The sequence below is a fragment of the Somniosus microcephalus genome, chromosome 34 (assembly GCF_052327205.1).
Source record: "Somniosus microcephalus isolate GS21.2 chromosome 34, FLI_Smic_1.0, whole genome shotgun sequence".
In the NCBI taxonomy this organism is placed as follows: Eukaryota; Metazoa; Chordata; class Chondrichthyes; order Squaliformes; family Somniosidae; genus Somniosus; species Somniosus microcephalus.
In genome coordinates this window covers 27,540,460-27,561,181 of record NC_141020.1, presented here as the reverse complement: position 1 = coordinate 27,561,181, position 20,722 = coordinate 27,540,460, and the positions used below count along the sequence as shown (strand labels likewise).

At 47.4% G+C, this 20,722-nt stretch overlaps 1 protein-coding gene across 1 annotated transcript in view; it reads left to right on the top strand.

Annotated features, from left to right (window-relative positions):
• timm50 (translocase of inner mitochondrial membrane 50 homolog (S. cerevisiae)) overlaps positions 1 to 20,722 on the top strand; it is a 186,774-nt gene that overhangs the window by 120,207 nt on the left and 45,845 nt on the right. The window contains exons 4-6 of the mRNA XM_085973600.1: positions 10,838 to 10,896; positions 13,174 to 13,293; positions 17,533 to 17,637. Coding sequence (XP_085829726.1) covers positions 10,838 to 10,896; positions 13,174 to 13,293; positions 17,533 to 17,637 — 284 coding nt within the window. The remainder of the gene's footprint in view (positions 1 to 10,837; positions 10,897 to 13,173; positions 13,294 to 17,532; positions 17,638 to 20,722) is intronic.

Here is a 20,722-nt window from a genome sequence, read left to right as displayed (position 1 = left end):
ATAATTCCCTGCTTTCTCTCACCCCACGATTTACAAAAGGTGGTAAACAATTAGCTACCCTCCAATCCATGGGAACTGTTCCAGAGTCTCTAGAATTTTGGAAGATGACCAGCAATGTATCTACTATTTCTAGGGCCACTTCCTTAAGTACCTTAAACTTAAACCTTAAGTACATCTCTGACTTTTGTCATAGAGTCATAGAGTTTTACAGCGCAGAAAGAGGCCCTTCGGCCCATCGTGTCTGCGCTGTCGCAATCCCTGTCCAGTCTAATCCCATTTTCCAGCATTTGGTCCATAGCCTTGTATGCAATGGCATTTCAAGTGCCCATCCAAATGCTTCTTGAATGTTGTGAGGGTTCCTGCCTCTACCACCCTTTCAGGTAGTGAGTTCCAGCTTCCAACCACCCTCTGGGTGAAAAAGTTCCTCCTCAAATCCCCTCTAAATCTCCTGCCCCTTACCCTGAATCTATGCCCCCTTGTTATTGACCCCCCCTACTAAGGGGGAAAGTTCCTCTTTATCTACCCTATCTATGCCCCTCATCATTTTGTACACCTCAATCAGGTCCCCCCTCAGCCTCCTTTGCTCCAAGGAAAACAACCCCAGCCTGTTTAGTCTTTCTTCATAGCTGAGGCGCTCCATCCCAGGTAACATCCTGGTGAATCTTCTCTGCACCCTCTCCAAAGCAATCACATCCTTCCTATAGTGAGGCGACCAGAACTGCACACAGTACTCCAGCTGTGGCCTCACCAGCGTTTTGTACAGCTCCATCATAACCTCCCTGCTCTTATATTCTATGCCTCTGCTAATGAAGGCAAGTATCCCATATGCAATTTTAACCACCTTATCTACCTGTTCCGCTGCCTTCAGGGATCTATGTACATGTACACCAAGGTCCCTCTGACCCTCTGTACTTCCTAGGGTCCTACCACTCATTGTGTATTCCCTTGCCTTATTTGTCCGTCCAAAATGCATCACCTTACACTTTTCCGGGTTAAATTCCATTTGCCACTTTTCCGCCCATCTGACCAACCCGTTAATATCGTCCTGTAGCCTGAGGCTTTCCTCCTCGCAATTTACCACCCCACCAATTTTCGTGTCATCCGCGAACTTACTGATCATACCTTTTACATTCTCATCCAAATCATTAATGTAGATCACAAACAGCAAGGGACCCAGCACCGATCCCTGAGGTACCCCACTGGACACAGGCTTCCAGTCACAAAAGCAACCTTCGACCATCACCCTCTGCCTCCTGCCACTCAGCCAGTTTAGGATCCAACGCGCCAAGGCCCCCTGGATCCCATGGGCTCTTACCTTCTTGACCAGCCTCCTATGCGGGACTTTGTCAAAAGCTTTACTGAAGTCCATGTAAACCACATCCACAGCATTTCCCTCATCCACACACCTAGTCACCCCCTTGAAAAATTCAATCAGATTGGTCAGACATGATTTACCCTTGACAAAGCCATGCTGACTATCCCCGATTAATCCTTGCTTCTCCAAGTGGAGACTAATTTTGTCCCTCAGAATTTTTTCCAATAATTTCTCTACCACAGATGTTAGGCTCACTGGCCTGTAATTCCCTGGTTTATCCCTGCTACCCTTCTTGAATAATGGTACTACGTTAGCTGTTCTCCAGTCCTCTGGTACATCCCCTGTGGCCAGAGAGGTTCTGAAAATTTGTGTCAGAGCCCCTGCAATCTCCTCCTTTGCCTCCCACAGCAGCCTGGGATACATCTCGTCCGGGCCTGGGGATTTATCCACTTTTTGGCCTGCTAAAACCGCTAGTACCTCCTCCCTCTCGATGCTAATATGTTCAAGTATGTCACAGTCCCCTTGCCCGACTTCTATGTCTACATCGTCTTTCTCCATAGTGAACACAGAGGCAAAAAATTCATTTAAAACCCCACCTACTTCATCTGGCTCTACACACAGCTTGCCACTTTGGTCCCTAATGGGCCCTACCCTTTCCCTGGTTATCCTCTTGCCCTTAATATACTTATAAAACATCTTAGGATTTTCCTTTATTTTGCTCGCCAGTGTTATTTCATGGCCCCTCCTCGCCCTCCTAATTTCCTTTTTAAGTATGCCCCTGCACCTTTTATACTCCTCTAGGGCTTCCTCCGTCTTTTGTCTTTTGTAACTGCCAAAAGCCCCCCTTTTTTTCCTAATGCATTTTTGTATATCCCTTGTCATCCAAGGTTCCCTTTGCTTGTTGGTCCCACCCTTGACCTTTACAGGAACATGTTGGTGTTGTACTCTCTCTATTTCCCTTCTGAAAGCCTCCCACTGTTTTGATGTGGATTTTCCTATAAGTAGCTGCACCCAGTCCACTTTGGCCAGATCCTGCCTTATCTTATTAAAATCGGTCTTCCCCCAATTTAGAACCCTTATTTCCGGGCCGTCTTTGTCTTTTTCCATGACCACCTTAAATCTCACCGAATTATGGTCACTATCGCCAAAATGCTCTCCTACAGACACTTCCACCACCTGCCCGGCTACATTCCCTAGAATTAGGTCCAGTACCGCCCCCTCTCTTGTAGGACTTTCTACATGTTGGCTCAAAAAGCTCTCCTGGATGCACTTTAAGAATTCTGCACCCTCTAAGCCTTTCACACTCTGACTATCCCAATTTATATTGGGGAAGTTGAAATCTCCCACTATTATTACCCTATTATTTTCACACTTTTCTGAGATTTGCCTACATATCTGTTCCTCTATCTCCCCCTGACTGTTTGGGGGCCTATAGTACACTCCCAGCAAAGTGCTTGCCCCCTTTTTGTTTTTAAGTTCTACCCATATGGCCTCATTAGAGGAACCCGCTAATATATCATCCCTCCTTACAGCAGTAATTGACTCCTTAATTAATATTACAACACCCACTCCCCTTTTACACCCCCCTCTGTCTCGCCTGAAGATTCTATACCCCGGAATATTGAGCTGCCAGTCCTGACCCTCCCTCAACCATGTCTCCGTGATAGCAACAATATCGTACTCCCATGTGTTCAACAACAACTTCAGTTCATCCACCTTATTTGCAAGACTCCTTGCATTAAAATAAATGCCTTCCAGCCCTGCCATATTCCCTTTTGCCTTCACATATTTGCTCTGCCTTCCCTGCTGACTTGTTTTTTCCTCCGTATTTGGCTGTACATCACCCCCTACTATAGCTCCACTCTGTATCCCATCCCCCTGCCGAGTTAGTTTAAACCCCCCCCCCCCCCCCCCCCCCCCAGCAGTGCTAGCAAACCTCCCCGCAAGGATATTGGTTCCCCTCTGGTTCAGGTGTAAACCGTCCGACTTGTACAAGTCCCACCTTTCCCAGAAGCAGACCCAGTGATCCAGGAAACTAAAGCCCTCCCTCCTGCACCATCCCTTTAGCCACGCATTCATCTGTTCTATCCTCCTATTCCTATACTCACTAGCACATGGCACCGGGAGTAATCCAGAGATTACAACCTTTGAGGTCCTGCTCCTTAATCTTGCCCCTAGCTCCCTAAATTCTTGCTGCAGGACCTCATCCCTCTTTTTACCTATGTCGTTGGTACCAATGTGGACCACGACCTCTGGCTGTTCACCCTCCCCCTCCAGAATGCCCTGCAGCCGCTCAGTGACATCCTTGACCCTGGCACCAGGGAGGCAACAAACCATCCTGGATTCACGTCTACGGCCACAGAAACGCCTATCTGTTCCCCTTACTATAGAATCCCCTACCACTATTGCTCTCCCACTCTTTTTCCTCCCTTCCTGGGCAGCAGGAGCACCCCCAGTGCCAGGAAGCTGGCTGCTGCTGCCTTCCCCTGGTGAGTCATCCCCCTCAACAGTATCCAAATCGGTATAGCTGTTTGAGAGGGGAATGGTCACAGGGGTTTTCTGCACTACCTGCCTACTTCTATTGCTCCGCCTGATGGTCACCCCTTTCCTTTCTTCCTGTGCAACCCTTCCCTGCGGTGTGACCAACTCACTAAACGTGCTATCCACGAACTTCTCAGCATCGTGAATGCTCCACAACCCATCCACCCACAGCTCCAGCGCCTCAATGCGGTCTGCTTGTAGCTGCAGATGGATGCATTTCCTGCACACGTCATCAGGGGCACTGTCCCTGAATTCCCACATGGAGCAGGAGGAGCATATCACGGGGCTGGGCTCTCCTGGCATGACTTACCCTTTAATTAATTTAAATTAATTTACTATCACCAATTTAAGATATCTCTAAGGCGCTTGTATAGTCTACCAACAGTCCCTGCTACACCAGAAAAGACCCTAGTAACTATAAACTACAGAGTTTAAGTTTAAAAAAGAGAAATACTCACCAACCAATCACTTACCTGCTCCCTGATGACGTCACACACTGATTTCTTTTTACCTCTCTCCCCGCTGCTGAGTTGGTACGCCTTGCCTCTCTCCGGTATTTGTACCCGGCTCCTCCTCGCTGCTCCCGCTGCTCCGAGTGGTCTCGGGCCTTGCCTCTCTCCGGTATTTGTACCCGGCTCCTCCTCGCTGCTCCCGCTGCTCCGAGTGGTCTCGGGCCTTGCCTCTCTCCGGTATTTGTACCCGGCTCCTCCTCGCTGCTCCGAGTGGTCTCGGGCCTCGCCTCTCTCCGGTATTTGTACCCGGCTCCTCCTCGCTGCTCCCGCTGCTCCGAGTGGTCTCGGGCCTCGCCTCTCTCCGGTATTTGTACCCGGCTCCTCCTCGCTGCTCCCGCTGCTCCGAGTGGTCTCGGGCCTCGCCTCTCTCCGGTATTTGTACCCGGCTCCTCCTCGCTGCTCCCGCTGCTCCGAGTGGTCTCGGGCCTCGCCTCTCTCCGGTATTTGTACCCGGCTCCTCCTCGCTGCTCCCGCTGCTCCGAGTGGTCTCGGGCCTCGCCTCTCTCCGGTATTTGTACCCGGCTCCTCCTCGCTGCTCCCGCTGCTCCGAGTGGTCTCGGGCCTCGCCTCTCTCCGGTATTTGTACCCGGCTCCTCCTCGCTGCTCCGAGTGTGTGTGTTGACTTTCTCTCCTGTGTACCCTTCCCCATCCCGTTCTTTCCCTTTCTCCTTTTCTCCCCTTGCTTGTTGCGTTCCCTTTTTGTTGTCTTTTTCACTCGACTCACAGCATTGGGGCTTCCATGTGGGAGGAGTAGGGGGAAGGTGAGGGAGCCAGAGGGCGGGCCTTTCAGTTAGCCAGGAAGTGGGACTTTCAGAAGGGAATGGGGAGGGGGGAACTGCCTTTGGTTATTAAAGCATGGAGCTTTAATGACCAAACTGAGAGTGGCGCTTTCGAAAGAGAATGGGGAGATGGGCTTGGTTGTAGAGTGAGGAGCAGGGCATTTAAAGGGGCACACAGGTGCAGGAGATTGACACGCTGGCTCCGGTTACACTTTGACTGGGACTGTCCTGAACGTCCCACGCTGCAGTCGTGCTCTTCATTATTAAGCAACTCGCATTAGAAAGTGTGTGTGTGCTAGCGTGCGCATGTTCGGCGAAGGTGGGCGAGTATAATTTCCCCGCCCCCCCCCCCCCCCCCCCCCCCAGTCAATCGACACTAACTGTCAGCGATCTTGCACAAAGGCTCGCTGATTGGGTGAGGCATTGGAAAGCTACCAATGCATTTTGGATCGATAATAGCACAAGCCACTGAGTTCAGGAGAATAGAACAGTGCCAAACCAAACTGGGATAAAGTAATACGATAGCAAAATACTGCGGATGCTGGAAATCTGAAATAACAACAGGAAACGCTGGAAAAACTCAGCAGGCCAGGCAGCATCGGTGGAGAGAGAAACAGAATTAACGTTTCAGGTCGATGACCCTTCGTCAGACGACATCGACCTGAAACGTTAACTCTCTCTCTCCACCGATGTTGCCTGGCCTGCTGAGTTTTTCCAGCGTTTCCTGTTGGGATAAAGTAATGGGCCAGAACTTTGGGTCCCAACGGGTGAGCACGCGCTGGGTACTCACGCGTAGGCCCAACAAAAGTGCCGGTTTCGTGCACGCAGTGCGCATGTGCGGGAAACCGGAACTTCCATTCCCTTAAAGGAAGGGGTTCACAGGTCGAACGCGTGCGCCGGAGAGGCAGCGCGTGCACCTGGAACTTCCGTTTTTTTTTTGCAGCTTTCTCCGGGAGGGTACGTCTCCAGGAGCTACGCTTTTTAAAAGCAGTCGCAAGGCCTGCTTTTAACAAGGTAAGTGGTGAACTAAGTAAAATTAAAACATTTTTTCCACAGGTTTATTATTTTTAAATACTTCAAAGAAAGGTAAGTTTATTTTTAGCCCCGTTAGAAACGAATTAATTTTTTCAAAAATTTAAATTATTGTTTAAAATAGTTATTTTAAAAATGTGATTTTTAAAAAAAATGTATTTGAAGTTTTAGTGATGTTTTGGGGCTGAATTGTATTCATAGATTTGACAGCTCTTCCTGTCAAATCAATGAATACAGATTCCCTGCTACCATTGGCTCTCCATGGCCCACGTGATCCCAGGGGACGCATCGAACTAACTGCGCCCCTGGGATACGCAAGCACTGCGCGCCGGCAGTTGGAGCAGGCCCAGGATCGGAATCCCACACGGGCCCACAGCTCAACGGCCGGTGCGCTAGGCAAGTGCAGGTCGGAGGCTTGCACCCATGGGAAGCCTCCGACCCGAATTTCTGGGTCGATGTGATCTGCTGAGGTTAAGCACACTTGCACTTGTTTTTGCAGGTTCAAGGTGTATTTATTCAACCGGGAACTGACCTATTGTGGTTATTGAAAAGCTCTTTATATATCAGGATAATAGATAACTAGGAGCGTGTCAGACAAGTGGCGAGGGTTTAGGAAGGTTATCTGAGACCCTCAGTGCATTACTACCTCGAAGCTTACTGCTACACTTTTGTTCCTTTTCTAAATACAAATTTAAAAAGACCAAGCGATGCGTGAAAGTGGAGGAGGAATTGGACGATTGACACGCGGGGGGCGCGGTTGGGGGGGGGGGTGGGTGGGAGAGAAAACTGTGCGCGCACCTTGAGGCTCAAGCTGAAGTTCAGTTTCATTCAGTGTTTGCTGTGATTTCAATTGTTAGCTACATTGAATTGTAGTTTTCTTTATTTAAAAAAAAAAAAAAAAAAATTCTAAAGCTGATCCACGGAAACTTTTCCTCCCCCCATTTGCTTTGTTTTCTTTCCCCCGAAAGGCACTGGCTATTGCTGGGCTCCCATTCTATGGCTGCTGGTTTACCTCCAGTACTTAGCTGAAGCGGCCATTTGTTGTTTCTAATCCTCGGACTGGGGCGCCCAAGCTATGGCTGCAAATCTTGCTCTCTGGCCCACAAAGCCCCAGGACCTATTCCCATTCCTATTCGTGCTTTTTTTGCATAGAATTTACAGCACAGAAACAGACCATTCGGCCCAACAGCACCATGCTAGTCTTTATGCTCCACACGATCCTCCTCCCACCTCACTTCATCTCACCCTAACAGCATAACCTTCTATCCCTCTCTCCCTTATGTACGTATAGGAGGCTTTGTTATATCCGGCACCGACGGGACCGAGCTGTTACTGATCTATCAAAACTGCCGGACATACCAGCGTTAATGTTGAAGCATACGGAGGTTTTCATCTCCGTATCTGGCAACAAACACTGTTGCTTAGCAACAGCTTCTAAACAGTCGGCCCGTACCTTGGAAGCGTCTCTGTAGCATAGCAACAGCTTCAGAGAGACTTTCCAGAGCCTGACTGTTGGGGAAAAAAAAGCCACGAGAAGAAAAAAAAACCTAACAAAACGGCTCCTGATTTCTGCTGGTAGATCGAGGTTTCCGGACATACAACCTCCGGATAAACCAAAGTTTCCTGTATCGAGCTTCCCCTTAAATTGATCTATCCTATTTGCCTCAACCACTCCTTGTGGTAGCGAGTTCCACATTCTAACCACTTTGGGTAAAGAAGTTCCTCCTGAATTATTTATTGCATTTATTAGTGACTATCTTATATTTATGGCCCTTAGTTTTGGTCTCTTTCACAAGTGGAATATCTTCTCTACGTCTCCCTTATCGAACCCCTTCATAATTTTAAAGACCTCTAGTGGGGCACCCCTCAGCTGCTTTGCTGCTCTGGCTTCTCTTTTCTGTTTGACTATTTGAGATGGTCTTTTCTCATCCCTGCTCCTTTGCCGATGGATTAAATCCTAAATCTGAATGATGAGACGTTGGCATTGGTAAGTTGAGATATATGCACATTTTATTCGACAGCACCGCCCAAACCCGTGACCTCTACCACCTAGAAGGACAAGGGCAGCAGGCGTGTGCAAACACCATTATCTCCAGGTTCCCCTCCCAAGTCACACACCATCCTGACTTGGAAATATATCGGCCGTTCCTTCATCGTCGCTGGGTCAAAATCCTGGAACTCCCTCCCTAACAGCACTGTGGGAGTACCTTCACCACACGGACTGCAGCGGTTCAAGAAGGCGGCTCACCACCACCTCGGGCAACTAGGGATGGGCAATAAATGCTGGGCCTTGCCAGCGACGCCCACATCCTATGAACGAATAAAAGAAAATGAATGGAAACAGTCACTTCAACATAATATGCGCTTTCAACACTCTAAGGGCCACACCTAGCTGGTCTATAAAGACGAACTTTCCCACAGTGTTATCAGTAGGCTATTCAACCATGGAAAGCCTGGGAGTTTGCCCGCGTTTACACATACATACTCTGCAGCAGGAATGACTGGGTAGCAATCCAGAGTTATGTTGCCAAACAGGGTGGAGAGTTGCAATTTTTTTCTATATCTCTTTTTAATGAGAACGAGCCGTTAGGGGCAAGTTCCCTTCAGAATTTTCAGATTGTTGTCAAATTGGATAACATTTTTACTGAGCTGTAATCCCATTAGCTGAAGTATCCAGAGATGTGACACGCTGGACTGGTTTAGGATCAGCTGTCTCCCTCACCCGCTCCCGAGCTGGTTACCGATTCCATTATGGACTCATTAATAAAGTACCACATTATTATTTCGAACCCTCAAGCTATCATTTACTGTTAGTTTCAGCAGTATGGCAGCAGTAATATACAGCAATCAACACAATTATATTACTTAATTCTGCCTGTACTTCCAAAAAGTCATATGATTAACCCATATTTAGCAATGTAGGGCAACAGCAATGGTACCTTGATCATGTACGCCAATTATTTTTCCTTCCTCGCAAAGCAGTTGTATATGCCAGTGCATAACAGCACTGTATTTCCCCGTTCGTCTTCTGAAGCTGTTGGCTCCATGCTCGGGTTTTCCTCCAGTATCTCACCGAAGTGGCCATTGTTAATGTCTAAGCTTTGACAGTGAGGACCCAGCGCTGTTGGCCTCCAATATGCAAGACTGTGCAGCCAGCAGCAGCAACCCCAAAATAAACTGAGCGGGTCCGCTGAGACCGCCGCCAGGAAGACCTGGTTTGTGCTGGGCGTTCTCGGCCATGTGGCCTTAGCGAATCCAGCACGTTTCTCTGGGTTGGCACCAGCTGCACAAGAATCTTGTCTTTTTCAAAAGCCCTTTTTCTCCTCCTCCCCCCCAAAAAGACATTGGCTTCTGCTGGCTGTCCTCCTGGCACCGTAACTGAATCCAATTTTGTCCTTGCGTAGCACACTCGCGCAAGTCCCAAACGCCAGAGATCAGTTGGTCTGTGGCTCACTATTAAGCTTGCATTTCTATAGTGACTTTCACGACCTCAGGGTAGTCCAAAGCGCTTTATGGCCAATGAAGTCTAGTCACTGTTGTAATGTATGAAACACGGCAGCCAATTTCCGCAAGCAGTGAAATAAATGACCATTAGGGAATGTGGCCAGATGCTGGTTGAGGGATGAACATTGACCAGGACAGTGGGGAGAACTCCTGTGTTCTTTGAAATCGTGTCATGAGATCTTTTACATCCACTTGAGAGAGTTTAACATCTCATCCAAAACACTGCACCCCAACAGTGCAGCACTCCCTCAGCACTGCACTGGAGTGTCAGTCTGGATTTTTGTGCTCAAGTCTCTGGAGTGGTCCTTGAACCCACAACTTTCTGACTCCGAGGCGAGAGTGCTACCCACTGAGCCCCGGCTGACACATGGTAGGTAGCTCCTTCACTGTTTGACATGTTGAGGGATGGTCTGCCGCTTCATAATTTTTAGGTCACATTTACAGTTCCAGTGTATACTTGACGCCAAAGATTTATTTCCTTAATTGCAACAATTATTTGTTTCTCAACTTCTAAGCAACCAACTTGTGGCTAGAGCTTACATAGAACATACAGCACAGAAACAGGCCATTCAGCACAACTGGTCCATGCCAGTGTTATGCTCCACATGAGTCTCACCCTATCAGCATAATCTTCTATTCTTTTCTCCCTCATGTATGTATCTAGCTTCCCCTTAAATTCATCTATCCTATTCGCCTCAACTACTCCTTGTAATAGTTTAAGTAGCTTAAAGTAAAGGAGCAAACAAAGTTGAGTTTACGTTTAAGTAGGGGCAAGTTGATGCCCTGGCACGAATGTGTTATTCTCCCAAGGTACCTAACAGTTTGTAAAGTCATTACTGTAGCTTTATTGAGAAATCATTTACAGTTCATTTAGAGCAACAGTTATATCCATAAGCAGTTGTTGTGAATAAGGTTTGACGTAAGAAAACTACTAGGCACTTGGTCTGATCAACTTTAATCAACTGTTTTTCTAGTTGTGTCCTTCACTAGTTCCTGTTAAAGAATGTCCTGAGCAAGCTGGGCCCGTGCCCGAGTATTTATACTCTCCCTGGACAGCGCCACCAGCAGGCCGCCCAGTATCATTTCATAAGTCATTTCCACATGAATGATGAGATTCATGTTCACTAATTTATAAGAATGATTCTGTCTTGCAGATCCCCCTGTAGTACAGCAGTTACGAAGGACGTATCGCTATTTCAAAGATTACAGACAGGTGAGTGTATTGAGGGCATACAGTACGCACAACAGATCCTTGCACCGCCGAGCAGAACTTCGTGACGCGTGTATTCAACAGACTTTTGGGTGCAGTTCAGAGTTCATGGTCAGCTACCAAGTTCTCGGCAAGTCAGCAGGCAAATTCCTAAGATCACAAGTGAGAAACTGTTGTGCAATATTGAAAATATTTGGCGGCTTCAGGTGCACCAGTTTGCCAAGTGGAATTTTAACACACTGGTGCCACCCAAACGGGTACCTTCCGTATCTGCTGCTAATTATCACTTCATTCTACAACTGTAACACTTGTGGAATCTCTGCAACAACAACAACTTGTATTTATATAGCGCCTTTAAAGTTTTTTTTAAAAAAAAAGTCCCAAGGCGCTTCACAGGAGCATTATAAAACAAAATTTGACACCGAGCGACATACGGAGATATTCGGGCAGGTGAGGTAGATTTTAAGAAGTGTCGTAAAGGAAGAAAGAGAAGTTGAGAGGCGAAGAGGCTTTGGGAGGGAATTCCAGAGCTTGGGGCCTTGGCAGCTGAAGGCACGGCCACCAATGATGGAGCCATTATAGTCGGGGATGATCAAGAGGCCAGAATTCCACTTCCATTTTTAGTCACCCTACTCTCCATTTACAGTTTCTCAGTGAAACCTGAGAATCCACTACTTTTTTGATTTCTTTTTGGCCCTTGAGCATTAGAAAATGACTTAAAGCAGCAGCTTTTCTCTGAAACAGAAGGCCCTGGACAGAAATCTGGAGTGCCGATTTTGTATTTCACTTGGTGTGTGTGGGGGGGAACATGATGGTTCTCACCTTCAACTCACGCAGTGCAGTTGGATCTATGTTGTTGTCATCTTCTGAGGAATGAAGGTGTAGGATTTCTATTAGGAGTCCTGCCTGTACAAGAAGTTGTACTGCGTACAGTTCTGGTCCCCACATGACAGGAAGGATGTGATCGCACTAGCGAGGGTACAGAGGAGATTTACCAGCATGTTGCCTGGATTGGAGAATTTTAGCTATGAGGAAAGATTGGATAGGCTGGGGTTGTTTTCATTGGAGCAGAGGAGGCTGAGGGGAGACCTAATCGATGTGTATAAAGTTATGAGGGGCCTGGATAGAGTGGATAGGAAGGACCTATTTCCCTTAGCAGAGAGGTCAATAACCAGGGGGCAGAGATTTAAAGTAACTGGTAGAAGGATTAGAGGGGAGTTGAGAATTTTTTTCACCCAGAGGGTGGTGGGGGTCTGGAACTCACTGCCTGAAAGGGTGGTAGAGGCAGAAACCCTCATCGCATTTAAAAAGTACTTGAACATGCACCTGAAGTGCCAGAACCTACAGGGCTCCGGACCAAGTGCTGGAAAGTGGGATTAGACTGGAGAGCTCTTTTTAGGCCAGCGCAGACACGGTGGGCTGATTGGCCTCCTTATGTGCCATAAACTTCTATGATTCTAAGTTGGCTTGGACCAGAGAAAGAGAGTTTGTTGAGATCAATATGTTAAGCTATCCTGCTGGTAAAACCAGGACATCCATTGGCAATAATCTTTTCATTCACTGTTGAATGGTGTTGGATTTTGCCAGCTATAGGGGGTCGGGGGGTGGGGTGGTGCCGGGGCTGTGAGAATGTTAAAATGACTTCTTTATTAATGCTGTGTAACCAATTCCAGTGATAACATTGAAACAAACTGAGTGGTTCTGATCATGCGGCTTCCTTGCTGTTGAAGGGGCGGGCGGGGGGGGGGGTGGGGGGAAGATGCATTTGACCTCCGCTGTGGACATCACTTTGCTGACCGCCGGCCAGTATGGCTGGGCTGAAAGTCTGGCCTATCCGAGACCAGAGTGAAATGGCCTACCCCCGCCTTCCGGCTGTCGCTGGAGATTGCTCTGCCTCTGGAGGCAGAGAGCAAAGCCAGCTGCCTGGGTGGCGTTCTTGCCCCACCCCACCACCGCAGCAAGTGAGGTACCGTCGGTGGGTGTTAAGATCCTGCTGTGGTCGTTCGTCCTGTGGTGCGCGTCGAGGTTCAGGTGTGTCGTAATCCCCTGACAGCTGGGAGCTGGACCCACATGCAGCAGATCTGTGCGTGCAACAATAGAAAACCAGTGGCATTGAGGTTGTCATCAATAGGTGGGAGGGAAGCTCTGAAAAGAAACTTTCCTTTCCCTGCCTCTTTAGACTGATCAAAGTATAATTTTTTTTTACAAATTTGCCCTTGTAACATAAGCTGTCGTGCGTTTCTTTGATCCTGCCCTATTTCTTTCAATTTTTTTCCCCAGATGATAATTGAGCCCACCAGTCAGAAGCTGCTGCCAGACCCCCTTAAAGAGCCCTATTACCAGCCACCGTATACTGTTGTGTTAGAGCTAACAGATGTGCTGCTGCACCCAGAATGGTCGGTAAGTCTCTCAACACCAGGTCGTGCAGCACCTCCAGGCAGCACTCGCCACAGTCAACACTTGCACAGCAAATGGCGGGTTTGGGAAGATTACTTAAAGGGGACGGACAGCCTACGGGGAATAATTTTTGTTCAAAATATCCTTTCATTATTCCATGTTAAAAAAAAGCCTTGTTTTATTTTATTTATTTTCGACCAACATCACTGTAAAAAGAAAAGAAAGACTTGCATTTATGTAGCACCTTTCACAACCTCAGGACGTCCCAAAGTGCTTTACAGCCAATGAAGTATTTTTGAAGTGTAGTCACTGTTGTAATGTGGGAAACGTGCCAGTCAATTTGTGCACAGCAAGCTCCCACAAATAGCAATGTGATAATGACCAGCTAATCTGTTTTTAGTGATGTTGATTGAGGTATAAATATTGGCCAGGACACCGGGGGGGTAACTCCCCCTGCTCTTCAAAAATAGTGCCGTGGGATCTTTTCCATCCACCTGAGAGGGCAGAAGGGGCCTAGGTTTAATGTCTCATCCTAAAGACAGCACCAACGACAGTGCAGCACTCCCTCACTGGAGTGTCGACCTAGATTTTTGTGCTCAAGTCTCTGGAGTGGGACTTGAACCCACAACCTTCTGACTCCAGGGCGAGGGTGCTGCCCACTGAGCCACAGCTGACGCTGATAAAACACATTATCTGCTCATTTATCTAACTCTTATTTGTGGGGATTTATGGCTTCTGCGTTTCCCTACATAATAACAGTAGCCTGCCCTTCAAAAGAACATTCATTGGCTGTCCAGACATTCTGAAAGGCGCCATATGAATGCAAGTTCTTTCTTAAAATGTCTATTTTGTGTTTTTTTTGCATAAATGGAAACTATTTCGCATCCCAGGAAAACACACTGCTAATTTGGTATGAAGCAACTTTTTTTTTCTCTGCTGATTCTGCTTCTTCCCGGCCTGAAGGCATTGCTTCGTATTGAGCTAAGTTCAGCACCACCTCCGCCACCCCTGCTTTGGCCAAGTCATCATTCTGTGTGTGTTAATCTGATCGCTTGAGTGCGAGCCGTCTCTTTGATCATGGGGTCATCAGCGCGGAGTCTGCTTCCACCCTCAACCAACAGCACACGCACAACTTCAGGCAGCAATTAGGAACCACGGCTAGTTTTGTTTCGGTCCCCCAACCCCACACCCACCCACACCCCCAATTAGAGGTCCTGAGACCAATTGCCCGTGCCCCCTGCTGCCAGCCCACGTTAAGCCTGGAGTCGCCTGACTACACAAACTGTGCAGTCGATACTCCTTGTGTCAGTCTGCCTAAGTGTTTCATTGTATCTGTTGAAACCCACACCTGTTGAGTGGGCAGTCCATTGTAATGTGAACACCTGAGTACAGAGCAGGTGGTTGCAAGGAGCTAAGGACTCCCCATATGGTGCTCTTCAGAGGGGAGGGACTGCAGTCATCTGTATTACAGTACTTTTCAACAATGTAGAGGTATAATGAAAGCTTTTTCCCCTTGGGCAAGCTGAGGCGAGGTTTTTTTTTCTCCTTTATTATTTAATGTTTCTGGAAATGATATTTTATTGCGTTGTCTTTTGTGCTTCGAGTTAAAAGTTACCGCAGGTTCGCTCCGATGCTCTCTAGAAATGTTGGAAGCCGCGTGGAGTGATTCCACCTGATTACACGTTACATCACTTGCCTTCGGGGTTCCGATTCAATCTGCTCACACAGCAACACGGCTCCGTTTCAAAGGGCTGAGTTGCACAGCCCTTCTGTACGTTAAACGTGAAGTATGGAATGAGGGGAAAAAGCATTTGGCTTGCCTAGCCTGCTTCCAGGGTATCGCCTACAGTTTACCCTTTACACTCCTTGGAAATAAGACAGCCAGCAACCAATGTTCCCTCTAATTTTTTTTGGGGGTGCGCAGCCCATTCAGATTTCCCCACACGCACGGGTTTTTCCATTGGAAAGCCGGCAGGCGGCCTGCGCGGGACCTCCAGACCGTTGCACGGCCGTGCAGCTTAACAGGGAACATTGCCAACAACAGATAACCTGTGTCAGATTTTCTGTCTCCAAAAGATAACGGGGCAAAGATCTCCAGAGTGTTGCTGTAACGATGCAATCAACCTTGGCCCGTTGTATTCCATGAACGCTGGTCCATACTGGGCAACAGTGCACTGGGTGTTGCTCGGTTATGCAAGAGGTGTCCAAGCTATGGCTCGTGGACCCCACGTGTGCCCCAGCAGTTCAGTCCGTGAAGCAATTCATTTATTTTTGCACTCTTAGTTCTTTCTTGCTTATACAGGAGACTTTGGTTTATCCGGAGGTTGTATGTCCGGAAACCTCGATCTACCGGCAGAAATCAGCAGCTGTTTTGTTAGGTTTTGTTTCTTCTCGTGGCTTTGTTTTCAACAGTCGGGCTCTGGAAAGTCTCTCTGAAGCTGTTGCTAAGCTACAGAGACGCTTCCAAGGTACGGGCCGACTGTTTACAAGCTGTTGCTAAGCAACAGTGTTTGTTGTCAGATACGGAGATGAAAACCTCCGTATGCTTCAACATTAACGCTGGTATGTCCGGCAGTTTTGATAGATCGGCAACAGCTCGGTCCCGTCAGTGCCGGATATAACAAAGTTTCCTGTACTTCGTGTTTGTCCTGTGAGAATTTAATTTGCACTTCAGGCAAGCAGTGTTAGCAGTATAGTCTGCTAGGTGGATAAATCTTAAATGGGAACGTCAAGGTTTGTCAGAATCCACATCTTGAGAAAAATACAAATTAATGGGAACGTGGATTTAAACTTCATATGTGGCCATGAAACGCATCTAAGTGACCCACAGAAACAAAGCTTGAATACTCCTGGCCTGTTCCTACATTTACCCCTATATGTCACCAGCTGGTCTGTGTAATCACACTTCACTTCAACAATATCCTTGAACCTGATTTGTATATTGCCAAATCTGGATCATTTGAGGCCCCTGTTGCCTCCAGATGGTGGTGTATTGTTGCTGCGGATTGAATCTGGAGTTTAGACCTGGCCATTGATTCTTTGGCGGCTTTTGCCGTGGGGTTTTCTGTGCAAAACCTCTTCTCGGGAGCAAAGAGAAGGAAGGGCCCGGATTAAGTCCCTGGCCTGTGCTGAATTAGCTGCTCATTGCCCGGGTGGCAGAACATGTCCTATAATTGGCCTCTGCCCCTTGTCTAGGCATGGGGAGAAGTCAGTCCAAGCTTCCGCTCCCAAGCGCTATCTGGTGACCCATGCTGTGAGAGAGAATGGGAACATAGTTCCTGCGTGGCCGCGCAGCGGTCTGGAAATCCCGCGCAAGGCCGCTCACCGGCTTTTCAGTGGAAGAGACCGCGCATGCGCACAAATTTGAATAGGCCGAGCAGCCCATTAAAGGGACCTCGCACAAAAAAAATGAGGGGGAACATTGGTCAGGATGCGATCCAGTTATGTTTCCTACAATCAATTGGCCAGCTGATGCCTACTGTCAAGGCTCATGCATAGTCTAACTGTTACTTTGAGGTTCTAGAGGGCAACTGGCACCCATGGGCCTGTATCGTAGCCTTGAGGAGGCAGCATAAAATTAGCAGCCGTAAACTATGAAAAGAAAAGTTGCACAGATAATTGTCCTGTATCATGCAGAATGACACATTTGTAGTGAAATGCTAAAGCATTTTCAGTGAAGGTATTGTGCTGTCCACTCATTGTAAACCGCATTTATGGTTATATTCTAAGGGAAAAAGAACTTGCCTTTCTATAGCGCCTTTCAACGACATCAGGATGTCCCAAAGCACTTCACAGCCAATGAAGTACTTTTGAAGTGAAGTCACTGTTGTAATGTTGCAAACACAGTCATCAATTAGCACACAGCAAACAGTAGTGAGATAACTAACAAGATCATCTGTTTGTGGGATAAATATTGGCCAGGACACCGGGGAGAACGCCCCTGCTTTTCTTTGAATAGCACACTTTGGCTCTTTTACATCCACTGGAGCGGGCAGACGAGGCCTCGATTTAACGTCCCTTCCAAAAGACGGCACCTCCGACAGTGCAGCACTCCCTCAGCACCGCACTGAAAGGTCAGCCTAGCTATGTGCTCGAGTCTCTGGAGTGCAGCTTGAACTCGCAACCGTCTGACTCGGAGACGAGCGTGCTACCTCTGAGCCAAGGCTACACCTAACTTTTATAAACTTTTACTGGCAGTACTGTTTTAATTGACTCACTCTGTTCCTTTATCTTTCTTTCAAGTTAGTCACAGGCTGGCGGTTCAAGAAGAGGCCAGGTATAGACTACTTTTTCCAGCAGTTGGCACCGCTCTATGAAATTGTTATCTTCACCACAGAAACGGGCATGGTGAGTCTATCATATGTCCTTTGTTATATATCACGTAGCGCACTCAATCCTTCAACCTTGTTCCCTTGGTTAAGACAGTGAGTAACTGAGAAATGAGTAGGTGAACAGGAAGCTCTCCGGACCCATCCCAAATCTATGGCGAGTTAGCTGATCTCGGCTGGAATGGGAAGAGGAGCAAATTGGCCAGGAAATGGGATAGCAACTGCCTCTGCACTTGCTTAAAACCTTTTATATCTTGAACTTTTTCCACTTCTGACGAAAGGTCATTGACCTGAAACGTTAACTCTGTTTCTCGCTCCACAGATGCTGCCTGAACTGCTGAGTATTCCCAGCCTTTTAATTTCAGTATTCCAGTATCCGCAGTACTTTGCTTTAGTATTAACGATTTTTTTTTTTTTTTTTTAATATTATAAAAGAGGCGGTGCGGGGGAGGTTGCCATTCAAAACAGCAAAATAGCTGCATAATGTTAATTTCTGTAGAATTTCTAAATAGCACTTTCATAGAATTAATGTGCAACAGCAGTGAAGGTTGTAAGTCAATCTACTAAAGCTGATATTTGATTGAAGTTATGTGATGCCATCCATGTTGTAAAAGAAATAACACATTTTCGCTATAAATACTTCAACAGCAAACCCTCAGAGGAGAAAGTCTAATCTGCCAGGATTTCCATCTGTTGAATACACCATTGAAGGAGCTTTTACATTTTAAATGCTGTTGCTGCTGAGGGCAAATGCACAGTTCGTTCACCAGTGGTTACAGTTACAAATAGAAACTGTCCAACTTGGTTTTCTCCACTGGTGGCGGAGACTCGCTGTTTCACACCTCTTGCTAGCTACTGCTAGGTTCACCGGCTCCGCTCTGGCCCAGCATCGAGTGGGGAATGACGGCAGGTGGATATTTAGGCGGGAAGGAGGAACGTCAAGAGGCCAGTGCAGCGCCACTGTTCTGAAACCAGTGCTGCAGTGGAAAAGCACCTGAACTGTAATCGTTTCATGGAACCATTGAATCATAGAATAGTACAGCGCAGAAGGAGGCCATTCGGCCCATCGAGTCTGCACCAGCTCTTTCGAAGAGCAATCCAGTTAGTCCCATTCCCCCGCTCCTTCCCCAGATCCCTGCAATTTTTTCTCCAAGTATTTATCTAGTTCCCTTTTGAAGGCTACTTTAAGGCTTATTGAATCTGTATCCACCGCCCTATCAGGCACTGCATCCAAATCCTAACCACTCGTTGCGTAAAACAGTTTTTCCTCCTGTCGCCTCTGGTTCTTTTGCCAATCACCTTAAAGCTGTGCCCTCTGGTTATCGACCCTTCAGCCATTGGAAACGTGGTTTGGATCTGCCTATTTGCATTTGCTTAAGATAAATTATCTCTTTACGAGTGTCCACTCAAGTAAAATCTACTGTGTTGATAATGTGCTTCAGGCAGCCTGCACTGGTTTTAAAAGCTTGGTTGAAGTGTGCCATCCAATTGAGATGTCAATACACGAGACCGGACATTTGCTGCATTGGAACAATTTGCTTTGAATTGCTTGCTAATTAATTGAGGCGCAATTTAAAAGAGTAAGGGCTGGTTGCTACATTCTAAAGGCACATCCACTTAGTTCCTTAACTGCTTTGAATCCTGCTGTGAAAAGCAAACCCCACCCAGCTATTCTCTCCTTTACCATCAGTCACTGAGAGGAGACAATGAGTCCATTTTTAATTAGATGCAACCTTGCCACTGCCTGGATTCTGTGGAGCTCTGTTTCAGCATCCATGCAGCATGTAGTCAGCTGGTTAATTCTCTTTCATGGTAATTCATGAGTTAAAATGGAATATATGTGACGGTAAGTGGCTTGAAACTGATCTTTGTAACCTATGGGTAAACAGTCCCTCCGTCCCTGTGCCCTAGCGGTTAAAAGCACAGCCAATTTCGTCCTCGGCCAAAGTCCACTCACGCACATTATCCACCAGAGATCACTGGGCAACTGGTGCGAGGGAACCCTGCTGATTTCACCCTCTCCCCCCCCCCCCCCCCCACCACCCCCAAACCCAGGAACAGAGAGGCCAATTGCAACACCCCCTGCTGCTACTCAGGCTGGTGGCAGCGTGACGCTGGTGCTTGTTGGTCTAGCCATGGGTAGCACACTTGCGTCTGAGTCAGAAGGTTGTGGGTTCAAGTCCCACTCCAGACACTTGAGCACAAAAATCAGGGTGGTCCCGAGGGAGTGCTGCGCTGTCGGAGGTGCCGCCTTTCGGATGAGACGTTAAACCGAAGCCCCTTCTGCTCTCTCAGGTGGATGTAAAAGATCCCATGGCACTACTTGAAGAAGAGCAGGGGAGTTCTCCCCGGTGTCCTGGGGTCAATATTTATCCCTCAATCAACATCACTAAAACATTATCAGGTCATTACCACATTGCTGTTTGTGGGAGCTTGCTGTGCGCAAATTGGCTGCTGCGTTTCCTACATTACAACAGTGACCACATTTCCAAAGTACTTCATTGGCTGTAAAGCGCTTTGAGATGTCCTGAGGTCATGAAAGGCGCTATAGAAATGCAAGTCTTTTAAAAGATCTGTAAAAGAAAGCAAGACCAGAGGGAGTTAAAGAAATTGAGTTTTATAATACTGTACCTGGGTTAAGGTAGGAGATGGTGCAGTGATTTCATGACCATGGCAATTTTCATTTATATAAACCCTTTAAAGTAGAAAGCATCCCAGGGTATTTTACAGTGGAAAATAATTAGTAGATAAATAAAGGAAAGATACCGACTCATGGCTGGAGAGTTGCCTGAAAGTGTTGTTGAAGAGAAGGGTGGATAGAAAGTTCGAGGGACTTAGGGAGGGTGATGCAGAGACGAGGAATGAAGCGGCTGCAGGTTCTGTCACCAGTGGTGGCACGAGGGAGTGGGGATACACAGGCTAGAGGTAGAGGACCAAAAGGTGATGAGGCTGGCGGAGGTTAGAGGTTGGATGGGGTAAGGCAGTGGAGGGAGTAGAAGATCGGGTGAAGATTTTTTAAGTCCAGTGCATGAGGAGCCAGTGTAAGTTAGCGAGAACTAGGTTTATGGATGAGCGGAACTTGATACAAGATGGTCTCTCTCTTT